The sequence below is a fragment of the Myotis daubentonii genome, chromosome 7 (genome assembly GCF_963259705.1).
Source record: "Myotis daubentonii chromosome 7, mMyoDau2.1, whole genome shotgun sequence".
NCBI classification, from domain to species: domain Eukaryota; kingdom Metazoa; phylum Chordata; class Mammalia; order Chiroptera; family Vespertilionidae; genus Myotis; species Myotis daubentonii.
This window is the reverse complement of record NC_081846.1, coordinates 56861270-56875612: the sequence shown is the minus strand read 5'-3', so window position 1 is coordinate 56875612 and position 14343 is coordinate 56861270. Positions and strand designations below refer to the sequence as shown.

The window sequence follows — 14343 nt, the reverse complement described above, 5'->3', positions numbered from 1 at the left end:
TACTTCGTAGGGAAAAACTTGGCAGTGCCTGCCACAGGGTCATTTGTCTCCACCTCTATTGGTACTTCCGTGATGGTTTGTTGGACTGGTGGGGTAAATTTAGGCCTTCGATTTGTAGCAGATTTACAGTATTAAGAGGAGGTAATTTTCAGAAGTCATAATATAACTCTGAGTTGGAGATGCAATGTCTTTGTGGTTTTCAGTGAATTATCAGTCCATTGCAGTATGGGCTTCATTCGGTGTGTGAGAAGGCAGAAAGGAGTTGGCTTGGGAAGTTTGAGCACATAAAAACAAGGACCAGATCTTTAAAAACTTTTATTTTATATCCAGCTTTGTTACAAACTCACATATCCTGTTGTACTAGAAAGACGTTTCACTGAGACCATGAAAGCAGCACATCTGTGCGACATCTTCATTAGACCGCGAACAACTTCACATCCATTGTTTCTGATTCAAAGGCATTCAGGAAACATGTGTTCCTATTTCCCACTGGGTTTTAATTGGGTCCCCCCCCCCCCCCCCCGGCCTTTAAACGGAGGCATTTGGACCACACACTCATATTTAGGAAATAACTTGGTAACTGTGCTACATGTATGTGTACTAGGACCCTTCTCCGATTGGAGACTGTAGCTTCTGAAACTTGCCACTCCACCACCCCACCCCCCAACCTGGAAGAAAAGTGGCCTGTGTGCACTTGTCCGTGCACGTGAGGTTTCTGGTCCGTTTCACAATGCCCATGCTGTTCCTCAGGGCTGAGCCGTGTCTCATGCCGTCTGTGTGTGTTAAGAGAAGTGGTGACAGAGTCCATGATCACAGGTTTCACTGCAGACTTACTAAGGACTTTAATTGAGCCTTTCAGTGGGTTTTACAGAGCAGACATCTGATGTTCATACGTGGCCTGTCACATAACTTCTGGTGTAAAGCTTGAATGTCATAGGTTTGATTAAAATTCTATGGGACTCCTAAAAAAAAAAAAAAATCTGTAACCCCAATACCTAGGAATTAGCCTGTAATTTAACATTTAGCACAAGTGCTTTTTGCTGTTGGGCCGGGCTTGGATGCCTTCAGGTGAGTACAGAGCGGCCTTCCCGGCTTTTCTAGAACCACACAAGGCTCACATCTTTCTGGGAAGTTTGACTGCTGCCACAGCTGAGACAATGAGCCAGACTTAGGTCATTTTATGAGTCTAGAAAAAGTCTTACGCTCTTGCAGCTGTTGTTGTAGGCCCTAACCATGAAAACAAAACCCGTCTCGGTTACCCAGGATCCATGGGAAATTGGCAATGGCCCAATGTAAGTTCATGTATTTTGGACACTGAATTATATTTATAAATCAGGGCATCCCCGGATTTAGGGCAGGCAGCTGGGAAACGGCCTGACTGTACGAGAGGCCGTGGGGGTGGGAGAGGCCAAGCCTCGGGTACCACCCTCGTTAGGAAAGTCCGATCCAAGTAATTGCTCGATCTTAAATGTTTTTAAAATAGATAAGGAGAGCATCCCAGAAAGCAGAAAAACCAACATAAAATATACCTGTCCCAAATATTCAGCCTGGCTTTCCTGTTTTTATATATTGTCTTTCTGTAAATTTCCACAGGTCTTTCTCCTTCAAAACCAGGCTCATTACTGTCGGTGAGTTTGTAATTGGCGGTGATGGACTTTCTGGTTAAATAGAGCTTTTACAGACGATTCTGAAAACTAATCATAGGGCTTGGCATGGGCTTGCTAGGAGTGGTGCATATGTGGAATACTCAATCCTGCTAATGTTTGCCAATCAGTAGATTACTGTTTAGTGCTCTGAATGTCAGTGGTTCCGTGAAGGGGATAAAACTGAGCTACTGTTTCTTTAGAAACACGAGTTATTAGCCGAGCTCTTGGCAGGTCTGAGTAATTGTTCCAGTGAGTCTGACTCTGATTCTCTGGGTCAGGGACCCTCCCCCTGGAGACCACTGATGGACTTCATTGGATGGATGTGAATTTGGATGGGTGGAAAAGATTTTACATCTTCATTTTCACTAACCTCTCACCAGAATTTGGCCTTTCCTTCAGTCCTGAAAGTGGGCAGCAAACCATGTACTATCAGTAGCATCCGGGGCTTTGGCACACAGAAATGAGATTTTTGGATCACATTATTGGAAGTAGTTCAAACTATCACTTATGCCTATCACAGCCTAGAAAACCACAGTAGCTATTAGACCTGCAGCTGCATCTTGTATTTTGTGCATTAAGAAGCACACATTACTATTATCACAGATTTGCTTTTTAGTATTTTGATAACTGTGTTTCAATGTAATTGATTTTTTTGGTATTCATATTTTTAATGTCAGAATGATTTCTAAGCATTCTGACTAGAGGGTCTAGGTTGCTGAAGCAGTTAAACGGCTGCAAACTCTTGCCTTGAATGGCACTCTTGTATCTTTGTCATCCTGCTCTGAGGCTGGATTTGTTAACTTAAAAAATAAGTAAAGTCTTAGCATACTTCGCTTTTGTTTCCTGGCATAACTTGTCTTTGACTTTTATCATCTGGAGCTCTGGTATTCCCCACTTTGGGGCGATTAGAGCGAATGAAAAAATAAAGCCATTGTCCATTCCCATGCGACCTTTCTCACAGGCCCCGGTGGCAGTCCCCTTTAACTCTGCTTACTGCCACCAAATGTGTCTGGCCGGGAATTGTTTCCCTTACAAACTTGGGATAAAAACAGTGATGTGTGCGTTATTTGCTGTAGCCATGTGAAGAGAGGATGCTGTGTGGCATGTATAAATTTGATTCAGCTCTTCACAGCAGGCATACCCTAATTTAGATGTAAAATTCGATGGCTAAGGTTAAAACTTTATTACATCTATTGATTGTGTGAAACTGCCCAGGGAAAGAAAGTGTGGGCACCAGGCCATTCCTTGCCCCATCTCATCACCTTTTAACAAGCTTCATGCAATTCATTCAGTGAGAAACGGGCAGAAGAGGGCAGTTTTTTGAGCTCCTCTTGAATAACAGAGTTCCTACCTTCTGGGTAAGTGTTAGGATTAGGGGAAGCATTGCTCATTCGAGACAAAGGTCTCTGCCCCAAATGATCTTCCCCATGGGCAGTATGGCACACCTCCCAGTGTTCTGGCTGTGAGCTCAGGAAGGGCTTGCTCATTCTAGAATGTATTTTGTTGCATGGTGCCTCCAGGCTACACACTGACAACTATATAGTTTGAAAGCACTCTGATAAGTTGTATGCTAGGAGAACTTAAGAAAATGAACAGCACGCCGTAACCGGTTTGGCTCAGTGGATAGAGCGTCGGCCTGTGGACTGAAAGGTCCCAGGTTCGATTCCGGTCAAGGGCATGTACCTTGGTTGCGGGCACATCTCCAGTAGGGAGTGTGCAGGAGGCAGCTGATCAATGTTTCTCTCTCATCGATGTTTCTAACTCTCTATCCCTCTCCCTTCCTCTCTGTAAAAAATCAATAAAAAATATATTAAAAAAATAAAAAGAAAAAAAAGTGAACAGCAGGTGTCTCTCAATAGAGGTAAATTCTCTTTTTAAGGACAGATTTGAGGCGTGGGATGCTGTTCAGGGATAGTGTATGTGTGTCCAAAGATGATTTTCCCCCTACATGGAGGTTTTGTCTGTGATCATCTCACCAGGCCCCTGGGAGCTAGTCTCTTTCATTTTTATTTAAAAAAAAGGAGACATGGGATAGGGATTGCATGGTTAGGCTCTGGAGCCAGACTGCCTTGATGGGCACCCCGGGCTCTGCCCCTATGAGCTGTGCTGTGTGACCCTGGGCATGTCACTAGCCTCTCTGTGACTTTGTAGAATGGAGATATTTATAGTACTGTACCTTCTGCAGAGGATTAAATGACTATATATACATATAATGCTTAGAGTAGAGCCTGGAATATAGTTAGTAAGTAGTAAGTTAAGTGATGGTGGCCACACATTAGAATCACCTGGGGAGTTAAGAAACAAAACAAAAAGCCTGCATGGGTATGGAGAACTCCCATCCTAATGAAATTAGGGCCCGGGAGGCTGTAACCTGTTCAGAGCATCGTGGGGAGTCGCTGACAGCAGTGGAGGAGGGGTTTGATATCTTGTATTCGGGCTTTAAGTGAAAGATCCGTCTGTCAGCTGCAGAAGCAGGAGATCTCTCGGTAATGAATAGCTGCCTTTCACCGGGCATCTTTGAAGTTGTCTGACCTTTTTCACTTTGAGGCCAGATGCAGTGCAATTTTAAAAATTTAATTTCTTTAGATTTATAATACCAGACGTCATTCGGCTGGCATTGATTGACCGAGGGCCTTTTAATGCTTTTTGAAAAAATGGACTTTCTGACATGTCCTCAAGGTCTCTTCTCCTCTCAGTCGAAAGGCCTCTCGCCCGGCATAGATTCCTCCAGGGGCTCTTTTTTTCCAACTGTGGCGATGGTTTACCTGCTCCTGTAATTACAGTGGTTTTATGAGCAAGAAATAGTTTCTTCCTTAAAATATAACACCTACCGGGGGAAGAGATCTGAAATTGTCCAGTCAAGTAGCAGAGGGAGCAGTGTTCCCATTAGAAGCGTCTGTGGAAGGCAAAGCCACTTACCCAAAGCCTTTTTTTTTTTTTTTTTTTTTTTTTAAGGAAAGCCTCCTCCTACCTCCCTTCGGGGAGTTATAATTGATACACAGCAAGAAAGTGGTCAGTGTGGGTTAGAAATCAGGGCTCTATTGTATGACACAATCGGAAAATTCAACAGGAAGGAGAAGGGAAAAGAGAAGAGCATATCAAGTGTGGTGGTTATGGAGCTCAGAGCCATAATGAGGGTTGGGACTTGGGTCTCCAGTTGTAAACTTGACGCTGAGGAGCACCCTGTGGCCCTAGTCATGCCCTCACAGAGCTGGGTGGGAGGGGATGGGACCACATTCAGAGACGGTGGTTCATCCTCAAACCGGAGGTGGCTCTCCATGAGCTTTGGGCCTTACGGCCCCCGGGGCCCAGAGTTGATGTTGGCTTTCTGCTTTCCTGGACTGGATCCATAACAACTACACTGTCACCCCCAAGCCAAAGCCACCTTGTCTTTGAGGCTAGTATTCTGTGCTCTCCTGATCATCTCTCTGTTCCCCTCTCCCCAAGTTCATCAGGGACTTTCAAGCCAGCTTGGGGTTCAAGTCCCAGCTCCTCCTCTCTTCATTGTGTGACCTTGGGAGAGTTGTCAGTCTCTCTAAACTTTTGTTATTTATGAAAAGAAAAGAGTTTTTATAGGTGACATTTTGAGGATAAAATGAGATTATATATGTATGTAAAACTCTTCATCTTACCTGACATGTAAACAAACACTAGTTAAGAGGATAGTGGTGGATATCCCAAATCCTGCCTCCTGCATTAGCATCTGGATGATCCCTCCCCAATCAAGAATAAAGTTTCTTGACTTCTTTGCTTCCAACAACCCTCACTTGAGGACGTTCTACTTTACCAAACCATGGTATTAGCTATCGTGTGGACTTTGTCATTTTCCGGAATTGTTCCATATCCAAAATTCTAAAGTTCATTAAAAAGGACCAGAGTTAAAAAAAAAAAAAAAAAAAAAGGACCAGAGTTTTCCATCCACTACCCGGACTGTGTTTGCTCTTTGATGTCTTTCGGATACCATCTCTGTTCTCTCTGACTGTCATACCTCTGAAGGGCCTCGCTCTCTTCCTGTTCAGTTTTGATTCCTTGTGCTGTTCATCATGTATAAGCCACATAATTTTGACCATAAACTTGAAAATTAGTACTTGGTACCAGAAGAATTCTTAAACTATTAGCCCAACCCATTGTAGGAGAGAATTACCTTTGGTTTTGAATTACCCTTCATAACAACCCTGCTACTCATTCATTTAAAGTTAGTTAGTTAGTTTGTTTGTTTGTTTGTTTGTTTGTTTTAGTGTTCGTTGTATCTTATAAGGTGCTTTGCTAGGTGCTATAGGGATTTATAGAGTTCAACATTTTTCTCTGTGATTCTAATTGATAACCATGTATCAGTATGAAGCGGAATGTGGTATTAAAGACATCTTTTGACCACCATGGCCTGTGAAGGCTTTATGGAGAAGGCAGTATTAGAGGCTGGTTTGCCAAGTTCCTTCACAATATACAAAAAGGGCTCTTGTAGCCAGAAGGAAGTATATTCTTCATATTTTCCTCCAAAAGTGAAATTTCTTTTTTGCCAGGTAGTATTTCAAAATGAGAATGTCTCTAAACAAACTTGGGTATAGTCATTTTCCAGCAACTTGAAAGACCAGCTTAGGGGAGTCAGATATTTATTTTAACCCTCATCTGAGGATATGTTTTAATTGACTTTTAGAGAGAGAGGGGAAGGAAGAGAGAAAGAGTGAGAAACATCAATGTGAGAGAGAAACATCAGTTATCTCCCATACGTGCCTCGACCGGGGGATTGAACCTGGAATGTAGGTATATGCCCTGACTGGGAATCAAACCCTCGACATTTGGTGTACAGGGCGATGCTCCAACAAACTGAACTACCTGGCCAGGGCACGAGTCGGATATTTTAAAACACTTTTCCTAAAAGAATTTGTGTATCTTCCTAGAGAATATCTTAAATATAGGTTGAAAGTGGTTTTAATCTAATAGGAAGTTTCCACTTAATTTTGTACATCAGAACTTAAACATTTAAGTTCAGTCTTCCTGCCCCAAATAGTGTTAAATTTACATCACTTGTGACTGTCAATTGACTATGCTTTTAATAACTCACATTCACATCTGAAGTCGTTTTGCCTAAGGCAAACCTAACTACAAAGAAAAGAACAGTAGAATGAGAGGTACAATTTGTAGAATGGGTTTGAATAAAGACCAAATGGTTGGGCCTATGTGTCTTAGGGAATAAATTATAGCCTAATGATACCATATTTCCCAACTACACAAATTAAGCAAAACCAAAGGCTGATTCTTTACTTATTATCACAATTGCTTTCTGGTTGCTTGATCAATAGTCCACTCTCCTCTCCCACAGCTTTTCGAGACAAAGCAGCTGAATCCTAGAGAAATTCAGTCATCGGTCCCCAGTCACAGTGCTAAGGCCAGGGCTATTGGACTAGGTTTGTTGATTCCTAGACTTTTTCCACCATAGGGGAAAAAATGTGATCAAGACCTCCTGGAATTTCAAGTATTCATCAAGAGTTGGTTTTTCCCAGCCTCTTGGGATCTCTAAAAGAATGTTGAGATATGGCTTTTGCTTTCAGGAAGCTTCTAGAATGCAGTTTCCCGTGAATTTCCACCCACCAGCCAGTGCCCCCTTTGACAGCCTCCCTCCTCCACTTTCCAATGTGATCTCTATTCTGCTTTGTTTTCTATTATTTGCTCTTTTCTGTATTATTTATCTTGTAGGTGGTTTCAACCCCCACTGCCACCACCTATTTCCTTTCTTTTGAGAAACACTAAAGGTTGCTAATACAAAGAATAGTTCTGAAGGTAGATACAGAAGACAAGACTATTTAGATGTCTCATACTTTACTTACTGTGTTGAGAAAAAGAAGTCAAGTCCCTAAAATTGAGGATGTTTTTGATGCCTCTTCCTTCTCTGGAAAAAAAAATTCTTTAAAATTATATACATCTTGCCCTAGCCAGTTTGGCTCAGTGGATAGAGTGTCAACCCGTGGACTGAGGGGTCCCAGGTTTGATCCCGGTCAAGGGCACGTACCTGGTTTGTAGGTTCAATCCCCTGTCCTGGTAGAGCTGACTTCAGGAGATAACCAATTGATGTGTCTCTCTCACATAGATGTCTCTCTCTCTCTCTCTCTCTCTCTCTCTCTCTCTCTGTCTCTGTCTCTGTCTCTCTCTCTCTCTCTCCTCCTCCTCCTCCTCCTTCTCCTCCTCCTCCTCCTCCTCCTCCCTTTCCACTCTCTCTAAAAAGAAGAAAAATATTTGGATGATGATTAACAACAAAAAAACTATGTACATCTTAGTTCCCAATGTTTTCACTTGTAAATATTGCTACTCTGGCTTTGATTTATGTAGACAAAACAAGAGAGACCCTTCAGAGATAGCTTTGCTCTGAGGTCAGATGGATAGTTTGGTGGGAGAAGCTCTTTCAACTGGAGTGTGCATAAAGGAAGTGTTTATTCAGGATAACTGGGTAAGAAGATCTTATTCTTACCATGAGATATTAAGGTTGATTCAGGTGTGGACATGAAGGGATTTTACAAAAGGCAGCATGTTCCTCCTTCATATCCCACTGCCTAATGTCACAAGGATTTAACTGAGGTTCCTTGCATTCCTTGTGAATGAGAATATATAGGAATGTTCTTCATAACTTATAAACTCCGATAAGTGTTGCTTAATTGCTTGATTTGGAAGAAATCTCTCATCTGTGTTCATTGCAGCCTCATTAAATCTGTCAACAAATATTGAGAACAGAGTGGGTGCAAAGCCTGTGTTCTGCCTTCCGTTTGTATCTATTAACCAATAAACATAGTCCCTACCCTCAGCTCAGAGGTTCAACTTGGAATTGTATAAACAGGCAGGATGGCAGTCCAGAGGAGGAAAATTGTTAATGCTTTTGCTAGTCTGTGATTTCAGACAAGTTGGTCATGGTCACACTAACTGCCATTATGATTACTTATAGAATAGGGTTTGGCTTGCATTGAATTCATCCCACTGTTTTATTGAGGCTAATTTTTATTATATTTTATAGTAGAAGCCCGATGCACGAAAAATTGTGCAAGAGTAGGCCTTCCTTCCCCCAGCTGCTGGCACAGGCTTCCCTCTGGCACCTGGGACCCGAGCTTCCCTCCTCTGGCTATCGGCAGGCACCCGGGGCCTGAGCTGGCTTCCCTCGGGCCACCCGCAGGCACCTGGGACCTGGGCTGGCTTCCCTCCTGCCCTGGCTTCGTCAGGAAGGATGTCTGGTCTAATTAGCATATTATCCTTTTATTATTATAGATATCATGGTCACCACTGTGTAGAATGCTAACACATAGGCACATGGGACATTGTGCCTATCCCCAAAGACTTTATGCGTTAAAGAAGAAATCTAAGAAGGGAAAGTAAGCTTGATAGTTGATTTAACTTCTGGGGCTTTTAAGAGGAAGACTGTGGCATTTGGGAAAGTTAGATGTTGCATGATAGCAGAGAAATAAGGAAATAGGGTGACTTCAGATCTTTGGTCTTCAAAGGGTAATGGCATGTCCTCACATTTTACTTTATTTTAAATGAATATTATAGGAAATTCTCTCCCATTGGTTAATTTCAGTTGTTGGGACCTAGAGGCTGGCCGTTCCTCTCTTTATCAAAAGTGCATAACTTACAGAAATGACAGCTGAAGTTCTCTGTTTTTTTCAAATATTTTAAGTATTCAAATCCAATCATATAGTTATATTACTTGCTATCCTAGAAACTAAGGTTTTATGGGGAGAAACGGAGGGATTCTATTTGGCCAGCATTTATTTGAGGTAAGCCTGTGTATTTTGGTCCATACTGTAGTTAAAGTGAAAAAGGACACTATTTTTTATGTTTTGTCCTATAATGCTTGTCTGTAAGTACTCCCTGAGCCCATGTATTGTCCTCAAGCAGCAACTCGATAGCTTCTGGCCACTCCTTTTCCATGTGTTGGGCTTGTCACTTCATCAGTTGGGTCTGAATTACTGTGTCAGGAAGGCTGGTTTGCATCGTTTCTATGTGGCCGACTTCTGTGGCAGGACATCGTTCTCCCTTTTTAGGGGAAATGATAGTAGTTGACGCCGCTGTGGAAGGGATGTGTGTGATGATGCAGATGTCATTCCAGGGAGAGCCTGCCGGTTGCCTTCATGACTGCTTCATGGTGGCATTTCCATTCAAGAATCCACCACTGCCTTCCTGTTGGTATTCATACTGGGGCCAGAAACTCAATATTCTCTAATAGTTGGTACTTTGCAAAGCGACTTGCTTTAACAGAACTCATGAGAGCTTTTGTTTAAAGTCAGGACATCCATTTATTTATTCCCAGAATGTCTGTCATCAGGCCAGGCAGTTGTATGGGGCTGACTGGACCAGCACACTCCCCTCTGTTGTTAGGCTGACAAAGGAGCCAAATTATGAGGCGCTTCTCAGTGAACAGTATCAGGACAAGGGAAAGTAGCTGTGTGATGCCAGTGTTTAATAGCACTGGGCTCTGCGAGCCTGATGGGTCCCCTTCCAGAATCTGATGTGGGGTGTGAGTTTGTAAGTACATAGTGTGTGTTTATAAGTGTCAGATGGGCTTCTCTGGACTCTATACCGCCATTGTTGGCCCTTCCAGCCCATTACTATAGTTGCTCTCTCTGACCCCACACCCCCTTCAGGTGGGCACAGTCTTTAGGTACGTTGATGGAATCAAGTTTCAGTTATGTCATTGGGACTCCTAGTGACTTTGCATAGCTCCACTCTGATCTGTGTCAATTTTAGAATTTAACTGACTGGGAATAGTCTTATTTTTCCCCTTCCAGGCGTGTGTGTGTGTGTGTGTGTGTGTGTGTGTGTGTGTGTGTAGGAGTTGCCTACTTTTGTACTCAAGTATAATCAATTGGTGTCTCCAGGTCATAGTTTGAATAGCTTCTGAATATACATTTAAGTTCTTTTCCTTGACTTGATATTTATGGAGGGAAGCAGAAAAAAAATTGTAGCAAATATTTGATAGCCTCGTTCACTTTACTCAACTTAAGACCACTGATATGGAAGATGATTATGCTAAAAACAGCTGAGCTCCCCCACAATAGGCATACATGGTGTCTAGGATGAGCTGCCCAAGCCAGTGTCTACCAGTCATTGTCCTGTGGGATCTACTTCCAAGTGGCATGATGGATGGGCTGTGGATTGGTGCCAACTGGGTGATTAATCAGGATTATTCTGGAAGAGTTCAAAAGGGGCCTTGGATGAGCTCTTCAGGATTTTTCTTTGTTTTACTTGTAAAGTGTATAGTCTTTGCTAAATGGCAAACCCTGAATGTTGATTGACTTATTTGGAGAGAAAAAATGTCTGTGCTTACTAGGCATCTCTTTCCTTGGTTTTGCCTACTCTTCTTTTATACCACATGTTGCACTGTTTCTTTTAAGTGTGACCGTCAGGAGAAATCTGCGTCTCCGCAGTGTCCCTGTGGAGCACACTCAGTCCTCTTCCAGACTCAGTGTTGGCCCTTTAGGTGGAATCTTTTTTCCTCTGGGTTCATTCAAAGTAGCATTAAAAAAAAAACCATATTTTTTATTGATTTCAGAGAGGAAGAGAGAAGGAGAGAAAGATAGAAACATCAATGATGAGAGAGAATCATTGATTGGGTGCCTCCTGCATGCCCCCTACTAGGGGTTGAGCCCCCAACCTGAGCATGTGCCCTGGCCAGGAATTGAACCGTGACCTTCTTGGCTCATAGGTCAAAGCTCAACCACTGAGCCATGCCTGACTGGGCTCAAAGTAGCATTTTTAAAAAGAATTAGGCTCTAAGCCATGCTCCCTTTATGTGTCAAGACTTGTTGGGAAGATGATTTTAGTATTGCTTTCTCCAAATTCTGCTGATTATCTCCCTAGTATTTCTGAGGTTTGTTTGTTTGTTTGATTGCTGTTGCCCAAAGCTTTCATTGCTCGGAGGAGAGAAGTGGGGTCCACAGGAAGGATGGAGGACCCTTGCTCTCTGGGAGTCTGCAGTTTGGATTCTGGCCCTCTGCTCATTAGCTGCCTGACCCCTGGGCAAGTCAGCCTCCCAGGTTCTGTGTCTTCATCAGGAAAACAAAGGGCTTGGAAAAATAAATACAGGCCTGGACCCAAATGATAAGGACGGTCACCCCGCACACTCACTGTGGTGGGATTCTGTGAATGGCGGGCAGCACACCCTCCAAGCCTCTCAGCGATCCCCTCAGCACCTGTGCTCGACTCGGGGGGCTGAGAGGTCATGAGGGTGTTCCCAGAGGCCACTTGAACCACTTAGCGAACGAGGCAGGTTTGCAACTGTGCTCTACCTATGTCGACTCTGCTCTACCTATGTTGGAGTTTCTCCCTCCCTTCCCTGCTCTCTCCTCTTTCTTCCTTCGTTTTCATTCAGCAGCAGCCTGCTTGCCTTCCACCTTCTTCTCTTTAGCGGCGATGTGCTGGGTAACACAAGCCACTCAGGTTTGTCCCTGTTTGGAGTTGTCCAGCCATCTCATCTCCGTAGTGGAGGGAAGAGAGCTAAAGGAGACGGGCGAAAGAATGAAATAATGGTCCTTTTGTCTGTCTCTTTGCTGTCGGATGGTTTCATGTTTCATCTTAGGCCTGGGCCATTGTGCTGTTTTTTTTAACATGCTCAGTACAACCCTGTTTAAAACTACAGCTGTTTTATTGAAAGGATTCAGCCCTAATGCTACTGGCCCGTGCTGCTTTCCTTCCCACCCCCCAAGAGACTCATAACTGCTTGTGGTAAAAGCCCATGCTGGCGTGTGCTGTTTGATCACATCCCCTGACATCAGTTTTAAAATGTGTTCCCACTGTATTTATTTTGCAATTGCTTATAAGGTATGTTTCATTCTGATAGCCTTCCCAAATGTTTTCCTTGTGGTTATATAATCAGTAGCATCTGTAAAACATGCCTTGGACCATGTAGCTTCCTTCTTAATCGTTATCTTTTTGATTCTCAGTTTTAATGTTTTCTTTTGATGAACTAGGGTTGGGAGGACCCGCCTGCCTGTGCCAGACACCAGACTGTGATGTGCCCAGATCTACCCTCAGAACCTTAATTAGATGTGGAATGCTGAGAATGCACTGTTGTGGGTTTTGTTTGTTTTTACTTTTATAGTAAGACAGTGAACTTCATTAAGAGTGATGAAACACTTCTTGTGTCTTTAGCATTTAGTTCCCCATCTTTATTCATAGAAAACTAATGTAAAACTCAAGGTACCTTTATCTTATCCTACATGATCTGTTTATTTGAACTCAAGTTACCGCTAGTGTCAATATGCAGGTTATATTCTAACTTACAGCCGTTAATTCCTCTTCCCAACCCCTCCTTTTCCCTTTAGAAACAAAGGAGTGTCGAAAATGTTAAAGGCGGTGCTGAAGAAGAGCCGAGAGGGAGGAAAGGGAAGCAAGAAGGAACCAGGTATGTGTTCAGGAAGGAACTGGGGTGAGCAAGCCTGGTGGGTGTGGCAGCAGGACCCCAGCCCAGGCTGGGCCTATGTCCCTGACTTGGGCACGGGTCAGAGAAGTGATATGTGTTAGAACAGACAGCATATTGGAGCTGTGAGAAACTAAATACATGGCTAGTTTTTTTATGAGAAGTGACTTTGAAATGAGTTTGGGCTATGAACTGAATCCTTCCCTAGAAGACTTGTTCCTAATTTTAAAAGGTCATTCAGATCCAGAGTTCCAGTTTGACATTGTGGGACAGCAGGTGTGTCCAGGAATTTGGTTTCTAGGAAGTTTTTACCCTTTTCGCACATGTGATTCCATTTTCTGTTTGACCAACTGCTGGCTGCCTAGTCGTCCTCTTTTGAGTATCATATTCTCCCCTTAACAAGTGTAGCCCACTCAGTGCCCATTTTATTTTGATGGGAGCTACTTAATTTGGCTTGGATTTCATTTCTGTGTGTAGAGTCTGGTACATTTGTGGTCATTGTGACTCCATTCTAGTCCACGTGAGGAACTGTTCTAAGGTCATTTTAGTGACTACTCAGTATTACACCCTCTTTCTCTTGCTAGAAAAACTACACATTGTCTACCTGTATTGTGCAATAAAATTCTGTTAGCATGGATTAATTTCCCTGAAATGGTGTCAATTCACTCTAAATTCATGTTAACCCAGTGTTGGAGAAATACTGGTTTTCCAAGTTATTGAGTGATTAACATTTTAGTTCTAATTTCTCTTAAAATATAAAAAAAATTCACTTATTTCCAAAACATCACTGAATTATAGTTAATTCCTTCGTTCAAAAGATCTTGTACTACCATGTGATAATGTTAATATCTGTTGTTTCTGTACTTACAGATAAAGTGGACTTTAAAACTTTTTTGATTCTGGAACCAAGACACGTTTTCTATTAGTTATCCCTTAAATCAAGCCTGCAAAATGGCACACACTTAACCTTGAAAGTGGGGTCTTTGTGATAAAGTTGCTTTTAAGATCCCATGAGAAACTTCTCATTGATGCCTAAGTAAGCAGATATAAAGAAGAAACCAATTTTTAATGATAGAAACAGGAGATCATAGTTAGCTCTTAACCTTAGAAAATAAAACCCTAGCTTTGAATAATTAATTAGATTGGTTACTATGGAGAATTTTCAGTTCACATAATTTCTGTCCAGAGGGGCATTCATCCCCTGTTGGGTCAATGGCCAAAACATCCTTCTCTTTATTTCTCTGAAAGCAATTAAAAAATAATTCTTTTTTTTTTTTTTTTAGTTTTGGCTCTTCTGAC

At 42.5% G+C, this 14343-nt stretch overlaps 1 protein-coding gene across 15 annotated transcripts in view; it reads left to right on the top strand.

The window, feature by feature from the left end:
- The window catches only part of TANC1 (tetratricopeptide repeat, ankyrin repeat and coiled-coil containing 1), a 240703-nt gene that overhangs the window by 65580 nt on the left and 160780 nt on the right, over positions 1-14343 (top strand). For 13 of the 15 annotated variants that reach the window (XM_059704362.1, XM_059704351.1, XM_059704352.1 and 10 more), the window contains one exon: positions 12950-13029. The exons of the other annotated variants lie outside the window; for them this stretch is intronic. In XM_059704362.1, coding sequence (XP_059560345.1) covers positions 12969-13029 — 61 coding nt within the window. In that variant the 5' untranslated portion in view covers positions 12950-12968. The remainder of the gene's footprint in view (positions 1-12949; positions 13030-14343) is intronic. 15 annotated transcript variants of the gene reach the window in all.